Below are 27,984 nucleotides of genomic sequence, written 5' to 3' on the forward strand. Positions count from 1 at the left end.
TGGTTCTGAATTTGCAAGCAGTATATTTTCAATATATAAACATTTTAGTTTAACATAGATGGCTTCTTTGACTTCTCTCACAAACCACCCTCTCTCAAACTGTCTGGAATTTTCTGGAAACTAGTTTGTACATCTGACAGTTGTATCTCTACAATAGGTCCAGATATTGAAAATAAAGGAATAAACACAAGAGCAAGACCATTTAACCCCTTAACGCCTGAATTTATATAGCTGTATATAAAAAAAATGTTTTGTGTGTGTTTTAGCCTTTAACCCCAATCCCTGATTGGGGACATTTTTGTCCACTTGGGGTGAACTTTCTCCTCTAATTTCACACTGTAGATAGTGATACTCATCATATTTGGTCCAGTTGTGTATTTTTGACTATTTTTTCGAATTTCAAACACACATCATATACAATGCAATTTTTCATTGTGTAAAAAAAAAACTCCTTAATTTCTGAAAAGGGACATTTTTGTCCCCTTTTAAAATGACCTAAAAACATCATATATTAATATTTTTTTCCACTTTTTTTTTCATAAATCTTTTATTCCACTTCAGTTCTGATCATAACTACCAAGTTTTCAATTATTTTCAAAAAAATTAACCCTTTAAATGCCAATTTGAACTTTTTAGCCCAATTTTGAAGCCTTTAGGTGCCAGTATTTTCAAAATATGGAATGCAGAGTGGAATTATTCAGTAGGGATAATTAGGGTCTGGGATATGTCAATGATTAGCAACAACATTGATTTTTAGGGATTTTTAATTTTTTTGTTATGCCTGATTTTAAAAAAAACTCCTTAATTTCTGAAAAGGGCCATTTTTGTCCCCTTCTAAAATGATCCCCAAAATACCATATGTTAATATTTTTTTCCACTTTTTTTTTCAGAAATCTTTTCTTCCACTTCAGTTCTGATCATAACCATCAAGTTTTCAATTATTTTCAAAAAATTAACCCTTTAAATACCAGTGTATATGAGGTAAACACCAATTTTTGTTAAAAAACAGACACAAAAACTGCTGTATTTTCAATATATGCAATGCAAAGTGAAATATTCTATGGGGGATTATTAGGTCTGGGATATGTCATTGATGAGCTACAACATCAGTTTTATCAGCTTTTTAGTTTTTCTGCAATGGCAGATTACAGAAACGGCTCCCATAGACATCCATTATATTGAATACAGCATTAGTCTATGGCACCCGCACGCACGCACGCACACACACACACACACACGCACACACACACACACACACACACACACACACACACACACACACGCACACACACACACACACACGCACACACACACACACACACACACACACACGGACACCTGTGTGACCCCAGTGATGTTATGAGGTCGTCAGACTGAGAAATAGTTTGGGTTTCTTTGAGGTAACATAATAAAATAATTTAGGTGTCTTTGAGGTAACATGATGAAAGCACCCTCGTTTGTCAACGACAGATCCACCAGCATGAGAATACGAGAGCTGTGCACATTTCTCATTCTCCTGAAGGTTGGAAGGCATGGCACAAAAATTCAGCGTTGCCCAAGCCGTGGAGGAAGTCCTCAGACCAGGGCACAGCGACTCTCTCTATTCATCCTCCTCTGATGACTCCTCAGATGAAGAATGGGAACTCACCCTCCCTCTAGCAGCTCTGATTATAACAGCACGGAGGATGAAACTGATGAGACTGCTGGCCTGGATATTCTGTTGGTGTCAAAAAATGGCAAGATATCCTGGTCTGACAACCACGCCAAAACCCTCCGATACCTGCCTGCGCCCTGTGCTCGCCCTGAACCGACCACCTACGCATGCGCCCGCATAACCGATGTGAAGCCCACCTGGGATCTTTTTCTGACTGATGAGCTGATCATTCAATTCACCAACCTGGAAGGCAGACGCACCACAGAGGCCTGGAGGGACACCGACAAAGGAGAGCTGCAGGCCTTCCTCGGGCCGCTCATCCTCGCCGCAGTGCATCACTCACGAGGTGAGAGCACCCTCAGTCTGTGGGATGCACTGGATGGGCCATGTTCAGGCAAACCATGGCACACACAAGATTTGAATCCCTTGTTTGATGACCAGCTGACGTGACCATCGACAGCGAGAGGGCAAACTGGCTCCGACTGCAGCTCTCTGGGAGAAGTGGGAGAGCCGACTCGCCCACCTCTTCACCCCGGGCAGAGAAGTCTGCATCGATGAGCAGCTGAAGGCCTTTCAGGGTCGCTGCGCGTTTCTGCAGTATATCCCCAGCAAACCCCCAAAATATGGCATCAAAGTGTGGGTTGCCTGTGACGTGCGCAGCTCATAGCCTTCCAAAGACATCTAATGATATGAATGTTTCAGTACGGTCGTACATCGGCCGTTTTACCGATGAAGGGTTTGGGAGTGGCGAGCTTTAGACGCTGTGTTAAAATGTATCGGCCTACGTCGTGGGCTAAAAAGCTAAATAATAATATATAAATAATAAGCTAAATTTCTATCTTCAAGTATTGGAATGAAGATCTGCTCAAATGAAAACTCGCCATGGTTGGGACCATTAGAAGGAATAAGCCTGAGCTTCCCCCAGTCCATCTGCAGGCGAGCCACAGACCTGTGCGCTCCTCAACATTGGCCTTCACTGCAACACAAACTTTCTGTAATCTGCATATCGCATGTCATATGTGCCGAAGAGGTGGAAAATGTTCTCCTCCTCAGCACAGCGCACAGGGACCCAGTGGTCAGCGAGGATGAGCACCGAAAACCCCAACTAATCCTGGACTGCGCGTGCGTGTGTGCCATAGACTAATGCTGTATTCATTATAATGGATGTCTATGGGAGCCGTTTCTGTAATCTGCCATTGCAGAAAAACTAAAAAGCTGATAAAACTGATGTTGTAGCTCATCAATGACATATCCCAGACCTAATAATCCCCCATAGAATATTTCACTTTGCATTGCATATATTGAAAATACAGCAGTTTTTGTGTCTGTTTTTTAACAAAAATTGGTGTTTACCTCATATACACTGGTATTTAAAGGGTTAATTTTTTGAAAATAATTGAAAACTTGATGGTTATGATCAGAACTGAAGTGGAAGAAAAGATTTCTGAAAAAAAAAGTGGAAAAAAATATTAACATATGGTATTTTGGGGATCATTTTAGAAGGGGACAAAAATGGCCCTTTTCAGAAATTAAGGAGTTTTTTTTTAAATCAGGCATAACAAAAAAATTAAAAATCCCTAAAAATCAATGTTGTTGCTAATCATTGACATATCCCAGACCCTAATTATCCCTACTGAATAATTCCACTCTGCATTCCATATTTTGAAAATACTGGCACCTAAAGGCTTCAAAATTGGGCTAAAAAGTTCAAATTGGCATTTAAAGGGTTAATTTTTTTGAAAATAATTGAAAACTTGGTAGTTATGATCAGAACTGAAGTGGAATAAAAGATTTATGAAAAAAAAAGTGGAAAAAAATATTAATATATGATGTTTTTAGGTAGTTTTAAAAGGGGACAAAAATAAAATGTCCCTTTTCAGAAATTAAGGAGTTTTTTTTTTAAATCAGGCATAAAAAAAAATTAAAAATCCCTAAAAATCAATGTTGTTGCTAATCATTGACTTATCCCAGACCCTAATTATCCCCCCTCAACAATTCCACTTTGCATTCTATATTTTGAAAATATAGCAGTTTTTGTGAGTTTTTTTCACAGAAATTGGCGTTTACGTCATATAAACCGGTATTTAAAGGGTTAAATTTTTTAAAACAATTGAAAACTTGGTAGTTATGATCAGAACTGAAGTGGAAGAAAAGATTTATGAAAAAAAAAGCGGAAAAAAATATTAACATATGATGTTTTTAGGTCGTTTTAAAAGGGGACAAAAATGTCCCTTTTCAGAAATTAAGTTGTGTTTTAAATCAGGTATGAGGGTTAAGTAGATGGTAAATAATGCTGAGATTATTAATTTCACTTTTGCACAAAAAATAAATAGAAATTTTGGTATGTTGCAAATTTGTGACAACAGGCATCCTGGTCAATAATAAGATAACAACAACACAGTAATATAACAGTGAAAAAACAACGTTTTTTTATTCACCCTTTTTTTTTTACATATTTATTTATATAAAGGTTCCTAGGTCCGTAGTGAATATGGACTAACCGGCATTGGGGGAAAAAAGATGCTATCTCAGCTGGTTGATTGAGTCAAATGGTTTGTAGCATATATGCGACAATAGGCGTTGAGGGGTTAAAGAGTTCATTTTTGCTTTCTACCCCCTCACGTTTTAGAAAACATTACACACAGTGATCTGCAAAACACTAAACACTTGTATAGATTTGACAAAGAAATATATCATGGTGTTACTTCCTTGCCATTTCAAAGCACTATCCTTTAAATGACTAAATTTTTAACTAATTGATTGAACACAACCACCAACTGTGCAGACACATAGGGGCATGTTTAAGGTCTATAAAAAGGCAACAGGAAGATAAACCAAGTCTTCAACAAAAAGTAAAGGCATCAGAGGAAGAGTAATGCTGCGTGTACACCAAGAGCGACCTACGCTCCCTGAGCGCCGGAAATCATTATTTCTCTATGGAGGGTGAGCGAACTGGGCGACCAGAGCGGATTCGCCAGGGGCGAAGCGAACTGAGCGACCAGAGCGGATTCTACTGCTGGAAAATTTTCAGCAGCATTTGAACCAAATACAGTGTTGCCTCATGATGCACATGTAGATTGCTTAGTTCAGTCCTTCAACTCACACTGCCTATCTGTGCTAGACTCTGTGGCCCCTATAAAATCTCGGCTCAGCTCCTCTGTCAAATCATCCCCCTGGTTAAACGATTCTATTCATTGTTTTCGGCGTAAATGTCGGAAGGCGGAGCGTCAATGGAAATCCACTGGCCTCCAAGTACATCGGCTCCTTTACAAAGATCTTCTAACTGAACTAAACAACAGAATCAAAGATGCGAGGGCTTCATACTTTGCCAATCTCATTGCAACTAGTAAACTCAATCCTAAAGTCCTATTTGACACCATTAACAACATTGTCTCTCCTGCACCTCCTGATTTGCCAATTCTGTCAAATGAGGACTGCAATCGTTTCCTCTCCTTTTTTGTAGACAAAATAAAAAATATCAGGGATAGCATTATACCCTCCTCCGACCCCCTCTCCAGCCATCAATTTGGGCCATCGATTCTGGATGCCTTCACCCCGATTTCCCTGCAAGACCTCACTGATTTAATCGGCAGCCTTAACTCCTCAACCAGTTCAGTTGATATCATACCTACATCTGTCCTCAAAAATACTCTTGAAGCTATTGGTCCAAGCCTAGTCACCATCATAAACAATTCCCTGTTATCAGGCTGTGTCCCAACTTACTTTAAACATGCAGTTGTCCAACCACTTCTGAAGAAAGCAAACCTTGATCCATCTGCTCCAAATAACTACAGGCCTATATCAAAACTGCCGTTCATTTAAAATTTTTTAGAGAAAGTTGTCGCCAATCAGCTCACTGCAGTTCTGTCTGCCCATAACATTTTAGATAAATTTCAGTCTGGTTTCCGTCAGATGCATTCTACAGAAACAGCGCTTCTCAGAGTCACAAATGATATACTGATGTCCTCTGATGTAGGTGAATGCTCTGTTCTGGTTTTGTTGGACCTTAGTGCAGCGTTCGACACAGTCGATCATAAAATTCTGATTGATAGGCTTGGACGGTGGGTTGGGGTCTCTGGGGCTGCCCTAAAGTGGTTTTCCTCCAATCTCTCTGATAGGAATTTCTCTGTATCTGTTGGGCCTTTCACGTCAGAAAATACTCCTCTTTCCTGTGGCGTACCCCAAGGGTCTGTCTGGGGTCCATTGTTATTTGCTCTATACATGCTTCCATTAGGGCACATTATAAATAAATTCAGTGGTGTATCTTATCATTGCTATGCTGATGACATTCAGTTATATATCTCCTGCAATCCAGAAAACCAATCCAACTTTGTTGTTTTACAAGACTGTTTGGGTGCCATTAGTGAGTGGTTGGCAAATAACTTCCTCCAGCTGAACACTGAAAAAACAGAGGTTTTAATTATTGCACCTGAGAACTCAGCCCCCAAAATTGCCCAGAGTATTGGGTTTGTTTCATCAGCTGCTCAGTCAAAGCTAAAAAACCTTGGGGTTACCTTCGACCGAAGCATGCACTTTGAGGAGCATATAAAATCATTAGCACGTAATTGTTCCTTCCAGCTCAGAAACATAGCAAAACTCAGGTCCATTGTGTCCCGGCCTGAGCTGGAGATGATTATTCATGCATTTGTGTCTTCCCGGTTAGATTATTGTAATTCACATGTCTTAACATATCATCTCTGAACCGTCTACAAATTATTCAAAACACTGCAGCCAGGTTACTGACTAGATCCAACAGGATGACTCACATCACACCCATTCTACTTTCCTTACACTGGCTGCCTATAAGGTTCAGGATCCAGTTCAAAATTCTTCTCATCACATACAGAGCCCTTAATCATCAGGCACCCGGTTACATCTGTGACCTGATCCACCCCTATTACACAACCAGGTATCTTAGGTCCTCAGACCAGAGCTTATTGACTGTCCCCCGCTCTTGTCTAAAGACAAAGGGTGATCATGCCTTTGAGGTAGTGGCTCCAACTCTTTGGAACTCTCTTCCCCTCTGTCTACGGTCTGCAACTTCTTTAGACATTTTCAAAAAGAATCTGAAGACTCACCCATTTAAAATAGCTTATATCTGTTCTTAAAGTGCCCATCTGCTCTGTAGCCTCGTGCTTTTCTGCAATTACTGTGTTTTCTTATGTGTGTATATGATGTGTATATGAAATGTTGACTTGCATCATATTGTGAAGCACTTTGTGAATTTTATTTTCTGTGAAAGGTGCTATACAAATAAATTTATTATTATTATTGTTATTATTCCAGCGATTAAACTCAAGCTAATATTATGGTAATGAGCTATGACGCGGTTCGGCGAAAACCAATGACAATCCACAGATTGCAGGGGTCCGACAATCCGCGGGGTTTGGGGAAACAGACGTGTAAACTTTGGTTCCTATCCAAACAATAGTCGTTTAATCCTGAGACTGTTGCAATTGCCGTCTCGAGTGCTTCAATACAATAGTGTAGTAACCCCACGCATACCTTTCTCACTGCAATTAAGTTTTATTTTGGATTTTATTTCGAATTTAGTTTATTTTTCACAGCTGCCTCTGCTATTCCTGCTCTTCTCAGGTGTACCTAATGTAGTTTTACATCATTTGTAACGTGATGTATATCTTGTATAACAAATTGTAAATAACAACACGTTTATTCGTGTCCCTGCCCTCTCTTTCCTCATGTGTTTTTTTCGCGGGGGTGCTGCACAGCCACGGGGCCTTTAAAAATTGAACATTCTAAATGTGACGTCACGAGCTACCAAAGCTACCAAAGCAAATTCTTAAGCGAAGCTTCTCCAGCTACCTCCGCTACCAGGTATCGTAGGTCGCCCTTAGTGTACACGCAGCATAAGACACATTATGTTCCGAGGCTATTGTCATTTTAGCATGTAAGAGTGCTTGCGCTACCATCTCACAGAATTGCATCTTCGTCCATTATGTCAACTTGGATCCTTCCAATGCTGCCTTCATTTTCACATTTCTAGACAAATTGCATAATGCATCTAAGCACAAACCAAACAAATCAGATTAGGTTTGCACACTGTTGTCTGGGACAATGTTTAACTTTCTGCTTTCATCAACATCCACAATATTCCCCCTTCCTAAACAGCATCATAGTTTTTCTCAGCATGGCAACGGGAAGTTTGTTTGTTTTACAATGTATCACACAACTTAGCTTCACAGGGCGTCTTTGCAATGTAATTAGTGTATCATTTGTAATAAAGGCAGTGATAGTGTAATTAAGTGTTCTTCTACAGAATAGGGTCATATTATCAATATGTTATCATATATTTGTCATATATGACTTCTCTATCTCTGTTCTTTCCAACCTTATCAGGTACTGACACCATCTTTCGTGACATTGACAGTGATACTTCTCTGACAAGTGTAAGTGACTGCTTCATGGCTGCTTCAGATGCAGGTTCCCTGAAGGCACCGACAGGGAACCCCATTGACCACCTTTACTCCATGCAAAGCTCCTATTTTGCTTCCTGAGACCCCTGTCATCATTGGTGACATGCCGCCCACCATATCCTCTTCCAAACCACTGGCAGCAAGCATACAATTGTGCAGACACAAGACACCAGGCTACCTGCAAGGCATGATAAATCAAGAAGATCAAACTGACCTCTACCTGCCAAAGAAAAGGGAATACTTGAAACATAAGTTTTGGAGTTTATATGCAGCCGATTTGGCTTTTCAGGTGGGTTAAGTTTTTTTGACAAATAGCAGTCAATGTCTGTATAAATACCAAGTGTTTTTAGGTGGGACTGACTCGGATCTTTTGAAGATGTTGTCTTAATAAAACTCTCAACATTAGGATTGATGTTTCTCTTAGTTTCTAATATTCTCTTAAAGCAATACTATGTAACATTTCTACCTTAAAATAACAGCTTGAAAAAAATTGTGCTAGAATGAGTTTTAATATTACGATTGGCCTGTCTCCTATGCCCTTTGGGGGTCTGAGTTGGAAAAACTGCGCTATGTAACTTTGCTGGAGCGGCCCGGTAGCAGCCCGGGAGCTGAGCGGAAGTACTTCGACTTGCTTTCTGGCACACCTACCGCAAAAACAAATGGAACCCTCTCACGCTCCCAGGTATAAGGCTAAGCTAGCGCGACATTGTCAGTACGATCATCATGGCAGAGGCACCGAAGAAACAGAAGAAGACGTTGACTGATGAAGCAAGGAAGAGAAAGAGAGAGGCCGACAAAGCAAGAGACCGGACTGGAGTTGCTCTCGGAACAGCCTGTAGGGGGAGCTCCAAATTGGGCTTTTTGAGAAGTTACATTGTATTGCTTTAAGAATAGGTAAATGAGTAAAATTGTATGTTGTTTATTGGGAAAATCAGGCAAATACAGTTTTGATTATGTGATTTCAGCTAACTACCAAGCCTTTCTGATATAGAAATTAAACAATCTCTGAGCAATCAAACAGTTGTTTCTGACTGTAAATAATGCTCCAACTGTACTTACCATTCTTGAGAAACGTCCAGTTTTGCATGTTAATATGGGTAGTAAGTATTTATTTCTCACTATCAGCCATTGTTGCATGTACAATAAACCAAAACATTTCTGTTTAATTGCCCATGGGGCTCTGTTGTAAAGTACAAAAAGAAATGTCCTTCAACTATTTGTCACAGTATTTGTGTTGAAGTATGTCTGTGCAAGTTAGTATTGCTTTGCTATTTATTTTTCCATTTATTATTTCAGGACATAATCAAGGATTCCTTTTGAATTTGCCAACTTACCAAATCTGTTTGTTCTTCAAATAAACGGTGCATTCTCTTGAATTCTGGTGTTGTTTTGGTAAATCACCAGAAAAAAATTCTGACAGGAAATTTTGAAATGATAACAAAGATATTTTTCTATTTATAAAATTTAAATAAAAAGCCCTGTATAGTCCAACAATACCCCAAAACACAGGAGTTGTGAGACTGGCAACTTTATAAGATTGAGCTGTATGGACGACTGAAACTGCCATAATCATAAAAAATACAAAAAAATATAAATGACTTGTAATAGATTATAATGCCAATAAATGCTGTTGAAATAAAGCAAGACATTAATTTATACAGTTGTCAGTAGGGATGTCCCGATCAGGTTTATTTGCCCCCGAGTTTGAGTCCTTTGATTTTGAGTATCTGCCGATACCGAGTCTTGATCCGATAGTTCCACAGTACATTAGAAAAATGAAGAACGGCGAAGAAACAGATCCAGGATGTCCCTGATTTTTTATTTTATTCACTTATTTTATCATTTAACACTTATAAACAGAGCACTTCTGTGAGGTAGCTGGAACAAAAAAAGTAATCAAGTAATAAACAAATTCTTCACATTGTAGTTCAATGCAACAGTGTCTAATATAAAAACGAGCATCAGCTCAACTTGAAATACCTGCAGGCATGGAAACAAATAAGCAAATAAAAGTGCCACAGTGTGTTATATTCTTCTCCTGACATATAAAGCTCTTAATGACCGAGCTCCATCATATCTTAAAGATCTCATAAGATATTTTCCTAACAGAGCACTTTGCTCTCAGGCTTCGGCTACACGGAAACGAAACAAGTTTTTTTTTTAAAACGGGTACGAAAATTATTGCGACCACACAGGAAAGCTGGAAACAATGAAAACGCTGAAAACGATGCAGTACAAACGCCACACCTCTAGGTGCGCTGTAAGCCACCCCCACCGGTTACACCAGAACAATAGAAGAAGCAATGCGCATGCGTGTACGCCCCTACTTCTACCAGCGCGAAGCTCACGTTGTTCCTTCAACAACGCCGCTGTAGTTAGCAGTGTCTGCAGCAGTGCTGCTATCAATGTTGTGGGGTCCATGATGATCGTTATCTGTCCTTGTTGTGTTGTCTTCTTCCGGCTTTTGAATGGAAGCCGCTTTTTGTTCTGTCACTGACGTATGTGTATACGTCACTGGCGTTGGCCATGTGGCTATGACGCAGATGTAAACAAATCCGTTTTGGCTGTAACAATGGAAACGAAATGACGCCGTTCTCAGATCTTCCCACTCTGGAACCCGTTCTCCAAAACTATCGTTTTGGGGTAGTGGGAACGCTGGCTCCGTGTGGCCGCGACAGCCAAACGATAAGCAAAAGTATCATTTACAGTGAAAAACGTTTTCGTGTAGCCGTAGCCTCAGACTGCAGGTTTACTTGAGGTTCCCAGAGTTTCTAAAAGTAGAATGGGAGGCAGAGCCTTCAGTTATCAGGCCCCTCTCTGTGGAACCAGCTGCCAGTTTGGGAGGCAGAGCCTTCAGTTATCAGGCCCCTCTCTGTGGAACCAGCTGCCAGTTTGGGAGGCAGAGCCTTCAGTTATCAGGCCCCTCTCTGTGGAACCAGCTGCCAGTTTGGGAGGCAGAGCCTTCAGTTATCAGGCCCCTCTCTGTGGAACCAGCTGCCAGTTTGGGAGGCAGAGCCTTCAGTTATCAGGCCCCTCTCTGTGGAACCAACTGCCAGTTTGGCCTCAGGAAGCAAACAGCCTCTCTACCTTTAAGATTAGGCTTAAAACCTTCTTTTTTGATAAAGCTTATAGTTAGGGATGGCTCAGGGGACCCTGAATAGCAAAAGCAATAGACTTTTCAGCCTAATTCTATTCTTCTTTTTTAAATATTTTTTTGGGGCTTTTTATGCCTTTAATGGATATACAGTTTGGAGAAAGACAAGAAGCAGGGGCAGGGAGATGGGGAAGACATGCAGCACAGGGCCGTCCAGTGCGGGACTGGAACCGGGGCCAGCTGCAGTGAGGACTGTGGCCTCTGTACATGGGGCAGCTGCTTAACCCACTACGCCACCGACCGCCCCCCTAATTCTATTCTTTCTGCATATTCCATCATATAGAATTGAAAAAATATAACTTAATAATAAACATAACAACCATTATGTCGTATTCTCTCTCAAGGTATCCTGCAAATGACTTTCTCTGCTCGCTCTGCTGTAGCTTTTGGTCGGTATTTTTTCTACAATCCGTCGGAATGATTCAGTCTACAGTGGAAATTAAATGGACAACATGTCCTCGACAATATAGCCAGCAACTGGCTGCTTCAGTTCAGTGGCACTAAGTCCTGTCGCTCTAAAGTCTATTTTCACCTGTTTAGCAGGAGAGGGGCTGTCGGAGGTTTGCCCGGTGGAACTGGATGTGGTAGCCGCAGCGGTCATGCCAGTGGGGGGATCCGGGGGTTTCTCAATGAGTTTCACGTTCCTGTGCCGGCTTGCTAGGTGCTTGCTCAGATTTGAAGTGGAATTTTTCGCTGTTGATAAAAAAATTCTTCCCACATAGAGTGCACAGCGGAATTTTTTGTCACTTTTTATGTCGGTACTTCCAAGCATTAAATGCTGCATGGTCCTGCTCTCTCCCGCTCCATGTTATCTCTTGTTGATCTACACACACTGAGGTCGCACCGCTCATACGTGATTGTCATGAGACACTCTCACAAACAAAATCACGGTTTAGTCGTGCAGTAACGCAGCTTGCTTGCGGGAAAGTAACAGTAATCTAATTACTGTTTTTGCAATTGTAATCCCTTACTTTACTCTTTACTTGAAAAAAGTAATCGGATTACAGTAATGCGTTACTTCTAAAGCCTGATATATACCTCTTTTAACCGCCCTTGCGCTTGCGTCTTGCGCTTGCGTTAATGGCTCGAGGCGTTTATGCTTCATTTTGCTTTGTCGGCGGTTGCGTGTGCTGCGTGGCGATTCACCGCCAGGACAGTAGGTGGAGCAGTGGGTTTTTTCAGGACGGGTTGTAAAGATGTTCGTACCTGCGGACCTTTTCGGCAAGTCTCTCTTCGAGTGGATTCATCATAGACATGATATATTATATATATTATGTCTATGGGATTCATGCTTCTTCTTCTTCTTCTTCGCTTTCTACCTTGGCGTTTGAAAACAGCGGTCTTTTATTAGGGGATGAAACCGGAAGATGAACACGCCGCCGGATGTGATGTAGATAGTGGCTTGCGCTCGCGTCTTGCGTCTTGCGTGAAGTTTAGAAAATTGAGGTGACACAGGCAAGCACGCAAGGGGGGGCTTGCAACCGTGCAAGGGCTTGTGTTGCGTCTTGCATTGCGTCTTGCGTCACCGACCATAAATCAGGCTTAACGCGTTACTGCCAATCACTGGTCACACCTTTCCTCACTTTGCTCTCTTTTCTCCCCCTTTTATTTCATTTCCTCATATGACATTATGTATATGTGACATTATTGTGGTCATTAACTCGTGTTTCCCTGTTCCAACAGGTATCCTTTGAATGGTGTTACGGTGTTTGTTGTCCCCTCTTTTCTGTCCTCTCAAACCACAGCTGAGTCTGGTTCTCCCAGAGGTTTCTTCCTGTTCAAAGGGAGTCGTTTCTCTCCACAGTCGCCTCAGGCACGCTCAGGACGGGAGATCGGACCGAAAAGAAGTTTTGGTGCAATGTGTTGGTTTCCTACGCTAGGAAACTGTTTTAGACTTAGTATATATGAATTGGACTAATGTTGAATTAATTTAATAATTGTATTAATTACTTATTATTAATTTAAATAAATGTAATTGGATTTGATTGGATTATGATTACAATGAATTGGACTCCAATCGGCTTGAATTGGACTGTATCATTGAGGTGCCTTGAGATGACATTTGTTGGGCTTTTGCGCTATATAAATTACTTTAATTTAATTGAACCTGTGTCTGCAGGGATGGTGGAACAGGCTTTCTCAAAATTGAAGCTGGTGAAGACAAATCTCTCCACCCTTTGTCATGAGGATAGGCTATCAGATCTTCTCTTGCTGTCAGTTGAGAAGGATATTCCTATCAACCGCGGTGTCATTGTAGACATTTTTCAGAACTTAGCAAACAGGAAATTGTTGCTATGGAGAACAACATCTCATTTAGAACATCTCAAGATGGGCCCTCCGTGGCCTGTGAAACACACACACATAGAATATATATTTCATCCTGTGGGTATAGCATGATATAAGATTGCATGCTGCATTTTGTGCAAATAGTGTTGACATTGTTTTATTTTGTGGATACATGTGCCATCCATCTGTCACATCATCAATCTCAGGGTCGCCGGGGGGCTGGAGACTACCCAAGCTGTCATTGGGCGAGAGACAGGGTACACCCTGGACAGGTCGCCAGTCTACAACTCATCACTCACTCCTCGTCAATTTAGGCTCACCTGCCCAGACTTAACCTGACATGCATGTTTTTGGGCGGTTGTTCCACCCATACTCGGGGACAACATGTCTTCCTGCTGTGAAGTGATGTGCTAACCATCACACCTCTGTGCAGCCAAGATACGTTTTAGCAATAAATATATTTGAAGGCTATTCTGATGACATTTGGTGAAATGTTGACGCTTGGATAAAAGAATGGCCAAATGTACACATGTAAATCTTAAAAGTTTTAGCAACACAGACCAACTGTTACTTAAAGGGATAGTTCGCCTCTTTTGACATGAAGCTGTATGACATCCCATATCAGCAATATCATTTATGAACATTGACTTACCCCCTGCTGCGTCCTGTGAGCAGAGTTCCAGCCTCGTTTTGGCGTCCACGAAGGTAGTCCGGCTAGTTGGCTGGGGTTTAAAAAATAAAGCGTCTTGCTTCTCAAAACAATATGCGTTCAACAGGGTAATACATTTGCATCACAAAATCGTCGATCTAGAAAAAGTCAGACCTCACAACGCTTGACGCTATTTTCTCTCCCTTGATATCAATGCGTTCAGCCTAGCGACAGCTGCACCTGTTACGGTGTTTGCTGCTCGGAAGCAGGGGACTGCTCGGTCTGCTCTTCGGTCTGCACAGTTTACATCGGACGCATTGATATCAAGGGAGGCAAAAATAGTGCCAAGCGATTGTGAGGTCTGACTTTTTCCTGGACAACGATTTTGTGATGCAAATGTATTACTCTGTTGAACGCATAATGTTTTGAGAAGCAAAACGCTTTATTTTTTAAACCCCAGCCAACTAGCCGGACTACCTTCATCAACACCAAAACGAGGCTGGAACTCTGCTCACAGGACACAGCAGGGGGTAGCTCAATGTTCATAAATGATAAAGCTGATATGGGATGTCATACAGCTTCATGTCAAAAGAGGCGAACTATCCCTTTAACCCTTAGTCTAAGAGTTTTTTTATTTGAACTCCAGACCAAGCCTAATCTTAATTTTTAGCGAATGTTTCTCCACTCTCTGACCCTCAAAACATTTGATCCTCAAACAGCTCATACACAATACACATCCGCACACACCTGCATGTACACAGTAAAGAATGAACCACACAATTCATATGGCTTCTGCAACCTCAGATATGAATTCAGCATTGAAGGAAATGCTGTTTTGATTGTAAAGTTCATACGTGACATGAGATGCAAATGCAGGGTCACTAAACAGTATATGTTGTTCTGTATCTCTTAATTTGATTTCATGACTGACAGAAAGTAGCAATATTTACTCACTAAGCAACAAATCCCATCCTCCTCTTTGTATGAGCTGTGGGTGAACTTGAGTGGAATAACTTCATTTGTTCCAGGCCGCTGAGCTGCTGGGTGAAAGACAAACAGTCGCCTCTTTGCCAAACAATTGATCGTAAAATAAGTAACTCGTTTACACAGCAGCACACAAAAACTGCTTGTGGTTTGAGTTCAGTCAGGTAGAAGATACAGGCTGGGACAGATGTCAGCAGTTTGGAAACCTGCCCCCCAACTTGGGCACACTTGGCCTCGGAGTTACAGGCAAACATTTTACAGATGATTGAGAGTTTTGATATGGCGTACTTAAAATCAAAAGGTAACATGTTTTAAGAACATTTCTTAAAATATTTGCAGATATATACATAGATACGTATAAATACCAATATATATATGTATATATATTTTGTCATGCCGTTCAGGAAATTATTCTTTGAATATGTTGAATGAAACTTTGAATATATGGAAATTGGTGCAGCTTTTTTTTATCTTAGGCAGCTGGCAAAGGTGAAGCCCTTCCTTGCACATATACGCACTTTGAAACTGTAATCCACGCCTTCATTACATTTCGGCTGGATTACTGCAATGCATTTTATCTTGGAGTCAACCAATCCTCCCTGGCACGTCTCCAGTTGTTCCAAAATGCTGCCGCTCGCCTCCTAACTGGAACAGGTTAGAGGGAGCACATTACTCCCATTTTAGCCTCCCTCCACTGGCTGCCTGTGCATTTTAGAGTCCATTTTAAGATTCTTTTATTTGTTTTTAAATCTTTAAATGGTCTCGCCCCGCCTTACCTCTCTGAGCTGCTCCATCCCAGTACTCCTGCCCAGTGCCTCAGGTCAGCTGATCAGCTGCTCCTGGAGGTACCAAGGGCCAAACGGAGACTCAGAGGAGACAGAGCCTTTTCCGCTGCCGGTCCTAAACTTTGGAACGACCTCCCATTGCACATCAGACAGGCCCCTTCACTGCCCATTATTAAAACTCGTCTTAAAACCTGTTTTTATTCCCTGGCTTTTAACCCAGCATGAGACTCTGTTTCTGTTTTTGCTTGTTTTGTTTTTGCTTTTGTTTTAATATTGTTATTGTTTATTATTGTTTTTACATGTTTTATGTCTTATACTTCGTGTTGTTATTCATGAACAGCACTTTGTTTCAGCCACGGCTGTGTTTTAAATTTTTTATCATCAGTAGTTTGTCTTTTTATAGGTGCTCCTGATGGTTCTCTGCCTAGTTTCCCCACAGATGCTGTGGATTGTATCCTGTTAATTCTCTCTAGCTGGTTGTCCGGTTTTGTCTTGTTTGTTTTTTTTTGTTTTATTAAAATAAAAAGAACAGAGGGATGTAACAGAAATGCACATGGTATGTTGGGACATTAACATCTGGGTTTCTTTAAACAATTTAATAAAATAAAGAGGAGACCAAGCAACCTTTTCCTTAGACAGTAGAGCTGTGTGTCAGATTATGAGAAACTGAAACAAAACAAATAAATAAAACAAACAAAAAGAAAAAAACACCACCATAAAAACCAAATCTATCAATTTGTGAACTCCATGAAATCTGGCCGTGACTGTTGTACATAGGGGACCCATTCTGACCATAACTTAATAAATCTGTTCATTTGTAGGCGAAGTGAAAAAGTCATTTTTTCCATAATGTATACTTCATTAACTATATCCTTCCATTCCTCTATTGTGGGGGATGTCTTGTTTTTCTTATAATATTGTTTTCTTCCATCAATGCTGTCTCGTTTTTCTTTTCTTTGCTTTCACCCTTTCCTTGGTCCCCCTGTCACGTTTGGCATTAATATGTACTAAAAAAAAATGAATGAATGAAGAAATAGTTCTTAAGCATCAAGAGGAGGTCGATATCCACAAAGCTATGTTTGGCACAACACGGCATTCGGACCATCCTTCTGCTTGCCATGATGCTGGGCAGGACAGGGTTAAAAAAAAAAAAGATAAACTTTTCAATCAATGTGCCTCATGTAAGAACATTTTCGTATTTTTTTTCTAAATTTCTCACTTTTTTCGTAAGAAGGTCTCGTACGAACACGCCACGTCAGATTCAACAAACGCTTATAACTTGGGAAAAAGTGTGTAAACGACCTGTGTAAATGATGAATGCCACCCGTGCGTATTTAAGTGCACGTGCACGAGGATAGTAGATTTGCATACTCCACGCCCAAAATGATACCATATAAGGCTGTGCTTCCTCTCTCCTGTACCAGGAAGTGTTGAGTCATGAGAATGGCATCAAGACGCAAAAAGAACAACTTTGCGGGTTCTGAGACTGAAGTTCTGCTTTCAGAGATCCAGAAAGGAAAATCTGTCATTTTTAGCAGTGTCAGCAGTGGAATTACAGGACCTGCTAAAGCCAAGAAATGGGAAGTTATTATGAGTGCTGTTAATTCTGTGTCACCTGTAGTTCATAATGTCACCGAAATAAAGAAGAAATGGTTTGATATGAAAATGGCTTAAAAAAACGTCTCGCCATGGCCAGGCGCTCGATGACTGCAACTAAAGCCGTGCAATCAGCTGTTGCCTCATTATGATGGCTCTTTGATGGGGTGGTCCATGAGGGGGGTCTTCTGGCACCACACCTTCTGGTCTGCCTGGGCTGGTTCAGGTGGAGACCCTCGTTCATGGCAATATTGTGCAAATCTGGCATGCCTTCTCTGGGCTATAGAGCAGTTTGCCCCCCGCTGTATGGAGACACACCCACCTGGCCTTCAGCTCAGTGGTGCTTTGATGCGTATGTGTGTGCAGTCTGTTGCTCCGATTATGTTTGGCAGTCCAGCCACGGCATGAAAGTCCCTCTTAATTTGTACTTGTTGGACAGCGGTGTATGGGAATCTGATGTACCATGGGTGATAAACTGATGAGAGCTTTGATGACCAAGGGGAGCGCACGACTCACAGAGGACTGGGACACCCCCGAGCTGTCTCTAATCTCCCTCTGAAAGGTTCCAGTGGCCAAAAATCCAAGGGTGGTGAGGACCTGGATGTGTGGTGGAATTGGGTTTGATCGGCGTGTTTCTCTCTGGAGTTGTGGCTCCAGCAAGCTGCATATCTGCAGCAGCACAGTGCTTGGGAATCTTAATCGCGATGTCGGCCATTTGTCTGTCTCCACATGGACATCTACACGCTCTGAGCTGAGCCTGACACGCTAAGGCATCCAAAAGTAGCAAGTCAGCCGCTGGTTACGCTTCCCATTGACCTTGTTATATACAGAGTCAAATAACATTCAATTAGTGCATAATGTAAGTCAAACAGAATAATGTCAGCATCATTATGGGGTATAATGTATTTATCTATCTATGATTGCTTCAAAGTAAATAAATATACAATCCATTAGTCAAGCAAACGTGATTGAAATAACAGCAGGTCTGGATTAAGATCAGATTTATTGTCATGCATACACACGAAATTTGTCCTCTGCTTTTAACCCATCCAGGTTGGCACCTGTTTGACACACATGCACAGGGTCACACACTCAGAGACAGATCCAACCTGGAGCGGTGGGCAGCCATGAAGCCCCCGGGGAGCACGGTGCCTTGCTTAAGGGCACCTCAGCTGAGACAAGGAGGTGGACTGACACCCCTCCAGCTAACAGTTCCACCACTCTTTTCTGTGCATACGAACGGTTCTTACATGAGGCCCATTGTTTATGTCAAAATGCATAGAGGGTAGTAAGCAGCTCCAGTCTCTGCGCATTACAGTGGGATATATAACTTCCAATTAATCTTTTCAATTAGAACATAAGCAAAGCAAAAGAGGTGATGGCAATACAGAAGAAATTACTAGAAATGAACAGAAAGATAAGGAAGATCAGACAGGTTGGAATGCAAGAGTGAAGACAAGTCTGTGGTATCCGTAGAAGCAGCTCCCTTTCAATGTTAATGGCAGAGCTCCACCTTCTGGTATCTGTTGTTCAAGTTAAACGTGTGGCAAGCTGAGGGTGGTGAGATGGACTGAGAACACTTTTTCCAGTCAGTACAAATATTTTTGAGACTGGTTTAAGTCCAAAGAGTTCATTTGTGATGCAGTTGTGGAACAGTTTTGTTGGTTTTAACGTTGACTGCTCTGGAATTCAAGGTTTGAATGGCCGAGAAAAGTAAGCTTTTAACAAACAATGAGCAACTGTGAGGCTCTGTGGCAAACATTCACTTTAACTTACCATTAATCAAGAGATTTTTGGTTACTACATAATACTGACAGTTTATTCAATCGCTATTTACAGAAATACTGCCTTAGTTTTTCTTAGTGGAGTAGTGACATGTCAAGTCAAGTGAAGTCAAATTTATTTGTAGCACATTTCATGTACAAAACAATTCAGTGCTTCACATAAAATAAAAGCATTGCAGCAGGGAGTGTAAGAACCATCAAAAATACATAAAATAATATAAAGAGAAACAAATAAAATCATTAAAAACAAGCAACAGATAAATTCAAAGATAGCGTGCAGATTTCATGCATAGACACATGAGAACAGAAATGTTTTTAACCTGGATATAAAAATGTCTCCATTTGGTGAAAGTTTAATCTCCACTGGCAGTTTGTTCCACTTGTTTGCAGCATAACAGCTAAATGCTGCTTCTCCATGTTTAGTCTGGACTCTGGACTGGACCAGCTGACCTGGGTCCTTGGATCTAAGAGCTCTGCTGGGTTTATATTCTCTGAACATATCACAGATGTATTTTGGGCCTAAACCGTTCTGGGATTTGTAAACCATCAGCAGGCTTTTAAAATCTATTCTGTGACTGACTGGAAGCCAGAGTAAAGATTTTAAAGCTGCTGTGATGTGTTCAGATCTCTTAGTCCGGGTTAAAACTCCAGCAGCAGCGTTCTGGATGAGCTGCAGATGTTTAATGCTCTTTTTGGGAAGTCCAGTTAAAAGAGCATTACAGTGATGGAGTCTACTGGAGATGAATGCATGGATGAGTTTCTCCTGGAAACCTTTAATTCTGTTGATGTTTCTGAGATGGTAAAAAGCTGCCTCGGTGAGAGAAGGACATAAATGGATAAAAAAGTTTTTTATTTAAATAGTTTTTAAACTCAAATCAGCTCAGGGCAGCAAGAATATACATCCAGATAGATTACAGTACCATTGGGAGAGATCCGCATATAGCACGAGACACCGGCAAAGTTTTCCTACGTCTCCGAGGAGAGACTTCCGCATCACAGGGAAGACCGGTCGGATGGATGGAACAGCATTAGCTAGGAGCGTTTGCCTGAGTGTGAGGGGCTAGCTAAACTTTGCGCCGCTGCCTGGGCCAACTTCTTCTGAGTTTTATTCGCCATAACACACACAAGTGGTTCTACAATATATGCGCCGCAGAGTTATGCATCCAAAATCTTAAAATGTCATCTCGTACTCAAAGTAATAAGTGAAGATATACAGAGCGTGTCAGACTTGCAGCTTCTCCATGTCGGGTGCAAACCGAAAGCCTGTTTCCTCTAGGATTTTTAAATCAATAATATTAAATTGTGACATAACGTCAGAGTTATTTCTAGGTTTTAGACACAGATTAGTTTTCTTGTTTGTCTGTGTTGCGTGAATGTTTTGTCTAAAGTTGGCAAATTCGTTGCATTTCTAAGAGAGAGGAGGTCTGGGTTTGACTGTTTAGGAGGATTTGTGAGTTTTTCAATCATAGCAAACAGAGTTTGAGAATTGTTGACATTCTTATTAATCATTTTAGATAAATGCAGCTCATTGTTATAACTACGCAGGCTTTGGTGTTTTCTGTTTGATAAAGGTGCTCTTGATTCTTATCGGTGCAACAGCTTCCATTACATCAGCCCCGGCGCCAAGGGGGGGCACTCGCGGGCATTGCCCCCCCATCCACCCCGGTGTGCCCCCCCTGGGTTCACTTTGACGTTTGACCGGAGATTGCCTCAAACACTGAGGGGACACGATCTAAAAGTCTTAAATAAAAAATACGTTTTTTAAGGTCTTAAAATGTTTTAAATTTCTCTGATTTTCGAAGAGTGGCATTAAATTTCATCTGGGCGGAATGAAAGAATGATATGTCTGGAGAGAGCTTTTGTGTGTGCGCCAGTACTTCCGGTGAAAACTTCCGGTGATTTGACAGCTAAGCTAACGCGTCAGGTTAGGGCCAGTGGCCGTAAACAAAGGCTATAGCCGATAAGAAAGATAATAATATAACGTAGCTAAAAAGACTAGCTTTCTTCAGTAGCCTAATGCTTACCGATTTAGCAAGCCTAGCAGCCTCGTTGCTAATGCTAGCCACCGTAACGTTACCAACCATACCCGACGTCAAGGAGTTGGCTGAGCAGGGGCAAGATTATGGGGCCACTCATTATGAAGTTATAACTTCATAATGGGTGAGTGCAGGTTTTATTCACTTGTTTTCATTCTTTCACAGGATTGATTCATTTCATTGGTTTATCCGATTGCTGGCCGCCGAGCCATTATGTGTCTGGGTTTGTGTAGGTTACTGATCATGGTTGTTAGCCGATAGTCAGGTTGTGTGTTGGGTGTGTATTTTTTCTATGGGTACATGCCATTGACTGAGCGGTCTGTGCTCGTTTTTTATTTTTATCTAATTAGATTGGAGATACTAATTAATACTGAGGGGGGGCTGGTCCCGGGGAAAATTGCCAGGGCCGATTTTTTTTCCCAGTCCGACCCTGAACTACATGTTCAAATGCGTTCTGATGTCGGCTCAATGCCAGTCTGAATTCACTGTGGCCGTGCGTGGGCGTTGTTGTTGTTGTTGCGCTCCTGTTTGCTCGTTGTGTGTATTAGTATTAATGGCGACTAGAAAGGGGCAAACGTGATCTGGGCTTTGCGTTCAATTTATGCACCGATGATTATACAGAGTGGATTAAACTGTGCAGGCTATTCGAGATGTCTCCGAATGCCTACTTTAAAGGAAGCGTGTTTGCCAGGGCTGCCTAAACGAGTTGCCAACTGTCCCTTGAAATAATGGAATCGTCACGTATTTAGTAACAAAAGGACAGTTCCTTATTGGGCTGAAACGGGGCCCACAATTCGGTTAAAATGCAGAAAATTGCATCTAAGAAATACCAAATTTTCTGGGGGAGGACCCCCAGACCCCCCCGCTAAGGGGCCCCCCCTACTCATTTAAATGCCCGTCCAATAGCTTGTCTCTGCCGCCGGGTCTGCATTACATTCAAAATTTTCAAGTTGAAATGATCCAGCAGTCCTTCCACAGACTCTGCGCTCATTGTTGGTAACATAGCTATGGCCTCCCTAAACTGAGCGCTTGTTTTCTCATTAATGTACCTCTTCTTAACTGAGAAGCTGGTTGTTTGAACATTCTGAGCAGTGGCTGCTGCTGACTTTTAAAACAGGGGAAGCCCATATTACGCGTTCAGGGTTGTAGTGGCTCGTGCCGTCCCAAAGCAGAAGATAGCAAAGTTAAAAAGAATTAGTTATAACATAGCTGTGTCTAGTATGACAAGTATGCTCAGCAATTACACAGAAAGAAGGTATAGACTTTGAAAATTCACACAGCAAGGCCAAAATCAAGTATGATGGAATCTAAGGCCTGTAAATGGCTGGATCTGTGGCTGGATCAGAATCTGTGGAGCATTTTTCCCTGTCATAATGAATACTTAGAGTTTGATGGTGGTGGTAAGTATTCTTAAAAAAGGTAACATTTGTGAATGGGCAGCATGAATTCTGGAAAGAAACAACTAAAAGTATTACACAGTGCACCTTTAATGGAAATGGAAACGATGGGAAATGAGTGAAACTCCGACAGCACTTTCACAGACAACCAGTGTCTTTTCGTATCCGCTTTGGGACTGAAGTTCCAGCGTGCTTCTCCCCACTTAAAAATTCGGCTGCCACAACATCTCTCATGATGGACAAACGCTAACTCCAATCATCACGACACAGCCCCCCATATTGACACGCCCACGTCTAATCTACCCCCAGAGACGCCGAGCAGCCTCGGAAGTGATGAGTTTTTGTCGATTTAGCCAATGAGGACCTAGAATTGTAGAAAAAAACTTGACTCTCCCGCCCCCTCCTGAAGCCGGGCAGCCCTCGGCTCGGAAGCCTGGCTGTTAGTGGCGGCTTCATAACATGATTTCCTCAGTGAACGGCGGCGATTTCAGAACAAATCACTTCATTAAGCTACAGGACAACATGTTGTAGTTATGAAAGTAAATGCAGTATTGGGCATATCTTGTGTTTTGTGAATAACTGTTTTATCGTCAATTTAACATTGAAGATGGAGCAGTTTCTCCAGAGAATGGGAGAGGCTGTCCGGCTTCCCGTGTTGTCTCTGAATAGCCGCGGCTGATTCTGAGTGATCAATAAATCGAATAAAATACAAAAATGGTCAGAAAAGGCCAAATCAATAACCACAACAGAAGAAATATCAACACCTTCAGAAATGAGCAGGTCCAGAATGTGACCTGGAAGGTGGGTAGGTTCTGTTACATGTTGCCACAAACCAAATATGTCCAGCACAGAAGAAAAGTTGTTGGCATCACCATCCGTCATATTATCTATGTGAATGTTAAAATCAAGATAAAATGGTTCAAATCAGTCGAGATAACAGACAATTATTCAGAAAATTCATCAATAAAACTTGCACAGTATCCTGGAGATCTGTAAATGATTAAGAACAGGATTTTAGGAACACCCTTTAAAATAAAACTAAGATATTCAAAAGAAGTGAATTCACCAAATGAGATCTCTTTACACTGGAATGTATCTTTAAATAAGGCAGCTTCTCCCCCACCGTTCCTCCCATTTCAGCATTTATCCATAAAACTAAAGTTTGGGGGGGCTGCTTCATTAAGAACAGTAGCACTTGTGCTCTCTGTTAACCATGTTTCTGTCAGAAAAAGGAAATCTAAATTGTGTGAAGTCCTTAACTAACAGTGACTTATTGGACAGAGATCTAATATTAAGTAATGCCAGCTTTGTGGAGTTTACACTGGTCTCTGATGTATTCTGAGTTGTACGTGGTACCGTTAAAGGGGAACTCCGGGGCATTTGAAGCGCATTTCCATTGCTAGAGGTTGTCAAATACTGACAGTAGGACACAGACCGGTGCAAATCGGCGCTCCGTGTGCGGCGATTGCGCTGTTTGCGCAGCCTGTCATGCTAGCCAAATACGTAGTGGCTAAGGGGCAAGTGCTAAACCTTCCACGTAAAACAACAACTTGCACACTGCAGAAACGTCACACCACTTTATAAACCATCCGACAATAAAGTCACAAGCCTTACCATCAAAACCATATGCATGGTTCTCACATTACTGGCATGGGGACGTTACAAAACAACTTTATAAACAGAATCTCACTTACCGGTTGTCGGTATGCTCGCGCATGTGAAAGCCCAAAAGAGTCAATGGAAATACAATACAAAACCAAAAATACAAAACAATTATCTTCGATAGAAAAACTGCGTTCAAGTATTTAAAACATTACAACAATATTACTGGGCATGTATTGTTGTAATGTTTTAAATACTTGAACGCAGTTTTTCTAGAGAAGATAATTGTTTTGTAAATGGGATTATCGTCCATTGACTGTTTTGGGCTTTAACATGCGCGCGCCTACCGACAAGAGGTAAGTGACATGCTGTTTATAAAGTTGTTTTGTAACGTCCCCATGCCAGTAATGTGAGAACCATGCATATGGTTTTGATGGTAAGGCTTGTGACTTTATTGTCGGATGGTTTATAAAGTGGTGTGACGTTTCTGCTGTGTGCAAGTTGTTGTTTTACGTGGAAGGGTTAGCACTTGCCCCTTAGCCACCACGTATTAGCCTCACATGACAGGCTGAGCGAACAGCGCAATCGCTGCACAGGGAGCGCCGATTTGCACCAGTCTGTGTCCTACTGTCAGTATTTGACAACCTCTAGCAATGAGAATGCGCTTCAAATGCCCCGGAGTTCCCCTTTAACAGATTAGATAGATTCACCCAGCAGGCTGACTGTTTTCGATTCCTTCTTTTACTAACTAATACAGGAATCCTATTGGGCCCCAGCTTGTTCTCAGAACAGCTGTCAGTAGTCTGACTACCCAACAGCATGACTTAAGTGTGCACCAAGTAATCTGCATCCAGTTCGATTGGGATGCACACCATCAGATATTAAAGTTATCAATTAACTTAATCCAATGGGCGATGCATGCATTTGACAATCATGTGTTTATGCCAAGAAGTCTGCTGAAAAGTTCAATTCCTTTACCTACAGTAGGAATGGGGCCTGAAATGGAGACCCGGTGTGCTCCATAGTGACACAGTCTCTCCAACAGCAGAGAAAAGTCTTTCTTCAGGATCTCAGAGGATCTCAGTCTCTTCCTTCTCAGAATATTAAAAGACCCTATGTGGACAATGATCCTCGTGCCATCTGGATGTGTAGACAGAATGGTCGGCAAGATATCTTTTATTTTCCGTCTTTGCCATTCTGACATGCTGTGTTATAGAGTCCCCCATCAGAATGGTAACTCGGCTTCAGGCGGCACGGATCACCTAATACGCCAAGCTTTCACATTGCTCGACGCGGGATGAAGTGGCAATTTGGACCCGCGATGTTAGCGGATCTCAGTGTGAAAACATCTACGGTAACATGTACAACGTGGAATTCCTAAAGTGTGAGCTGGTTTACTGTGTCCTGGCCTTGTGGGGACCTGATGAGTTCGAACAGAATAGTCTGCAGGTCACTGGGTTCGTGAAAGGAGGACCCAAAGGCAGAAATCAGACAGGACCTAGGCAGATGTAGAACTAAGTAGGTTTTAATAGAATAAAACTAAAGTGCGTTCAAGGCAGGATAAGAACAAATAACAGAAAAGAAATTAAGAAGTACGAAGAATAAGAGAAAAAGAACAATGGGGGAGCTGACAAACTAACTGAAACCAAAGCAAAAGACATAGATGAGCTTACGAATAAATTATGGCGGAAGACGGTCAATGAACTGGCAATAACACTGAAAACCAAGCAGACTATATATTGAGAGAGCGATTGCAAAATGAGCGGTACGAGAGGCAATTAGCAATGGAAACCAGGTGTGACAAGGAAGTAAACACAACTGAAAACATGAGGGGGTAAACTCTACAAAATGAAACCGGAAGCAAGGAAATAAAAAAGCAAAAGTTAAAGCACAAATGCAAAAGACACCAAAATTTGATAGACAGATCTTACATGATTTAAACTTTTCCAACCCTTTCTGAGTCCTTTCCAATGTCCACAGCAGTTTTCTTCATCTCATTGAGAAACAGACGTGTAAACTTTGTTTCCTAGTTCCTACGTCCTGGAAACATGGCCACAGAAAAATTGATCGCCGCGGTGTCCGCCAACGAAATATTATACAACCCCACAGCATTTGCCTACAGGGATAACAACAAAAAAACCCACGCATGGTTGAGAGTTAGTGAGGTGGTTGGAGAGTGGAGTGGTGAGTTTGTTTGTGCGCTATTTTTGTTTTTGATGAAACGATTTATTCATTTTGCGCCACGTAGTTTGCCGCCAGTTTTTGTCTATGCATACTTTGCATTCTTTTGTCAATGCATTCTCCTTTCTTAAAAGCAAAGTACTGATGCAAGGTGGTGTTAATCGGTAATCGTTTGTTTTTTTATTTAATTAACTTTAATGTAGAACATGCACGTGTATGTTGTTTAATGTTACTGATGTGAATTTGCTAGATCTCAATAATCTGAGTACAGCCTGGCATGCTTGCTGAAAATGATATAGTATGTGTATGTACGATGAGTAAAGAACAGCGTTTTATGGTGTGTGTGTGTGTGTGTGTGTGTGTGTGTGTGTGTCAGTTGTCATTTGCATTCTGTTGGCCTACATTTTACTTACATTACATTTTCTGTTTGTATCTGTTTGTTAGTTGAAGAATGTAAAAAAAAATGGAAAGGTTTGAGGGACACATTGAGGAAGGAGAGGAAGAAGGAGAGAGACAGGAGGAGGAGTGGAGCTGAGGGGGGTCCCAGTAGGCAGTGGCGGTACCTTACTTTGATGGCCTTTGTGGTCCCCTTTATGGAGGACCGGAAGACGTCCTCCAACATGGAGGGGGACGAAAGTGAGGAGGAGGAGGGAAATGGGCAGGACACGCAGGGCCAGAGGGAGGAGCAGGGGCCGCAGCCGCAGCCGCAGCCTCCACAACAGCAGCAGCAACAGGTGCAGGGGCAGCAGGTGCAGGTGCAGGGGCAGAGGCAGGGGGCGAGGAAGAGGCAGCGGCAGGAGCCTGCTGAGGAGGGGGAGAACCTGCAGGAAAGAATGCTGCAGGTGACGGAGGCAATAGCGAGGAGGCCTGCTCCCCCACCTCCAGTATGTGAGGATGCAGATGCGCTTTTTTTTAAAAGCCTCCTGGAGGAGATCCGCCCCCTGTCTGAAAGAACCAGACAGGATCTGAAATTTAATTTCTACCGAATGGTCTATGAGGCCAAGCAAAGGGAGGGCTGGGGTGAGGCACCAGAGTATAGAAATTTGTGAGGTGTGTGTGTGTGTGTGTGTGTGTGTGTGTGTGTGTGTGTGTGTGTGTGTGTGTGTGAGAGAGTGAGTGTGTGAGTGAGTGAGTGAGTGAGTTAATTTGTATTGTTAAATAAAACAATATTATAAATAATTCCTGTTGTTATGTGATGACATACACATACACATCCAGTTTCACTACTTACAATCTGCAAACATGTTATTGTGGTTATTCTTTATACTATAGTTAAACTGGTTCATGCTGATTGCCCTTACGTTTTTTCAGTATAGTGGGAAACACTGTAGTTGGTCAATTGGAGTGGTTCAATGAAATGGGTAAGTCTGGTGAGAGACGAAATGTAGCTCTAGAAATCACACGCGTCCTGATGCACAATCACAAGTTACTAAGCATTAGCA

The 27,984-nt window shown here is 41.8% G+C and overlaps 1 protein-coding gene across 1 annotated transcript in view; it reads left to right on the plus strand.

Annotated features, from left to right (window-relative positions):
• Positions 1 to 8,515, plus strand: part of LOC142372539 (LIM homeobox transcription factor 1-beta.1-like) — an 83,165-nt gene extending 74,650 nt beyond the window's left edge. The window contains exon 7 of the mRNA XM_075455469.1: positions 8,012 to 8,515. Within this exon, the coding sequence (XP_075311584.1) occupies positions 8,012 to 8,169 (158 nt within the window). The 3' untranslated portion in view covers positions 8,170 to 8,515. The remainder of the gene's footprint in view (positions 1 to 8,011) is intronic.
• Positions 8,516 to 27,984: the final 19,469 nt, after the last annotated feature.

The sequence above is a fragment of the Odontesthes bonariensis genome, chromosome 22 (assembly GCF_027942865.1).
Source record: "Odontesthes bonariensis isolate fOdoBon6 chromosome 22, fOdoBon6.hap1, whole genome shotgun sequence".
Taxonomy (NCBI): domain Eukaryota; kingdom Metazoa; phylum Chordata; class Actinopteri; order Atheriniformes; family Atherinopsidae; genus Odontesthes; species Odontesthes bonariensis.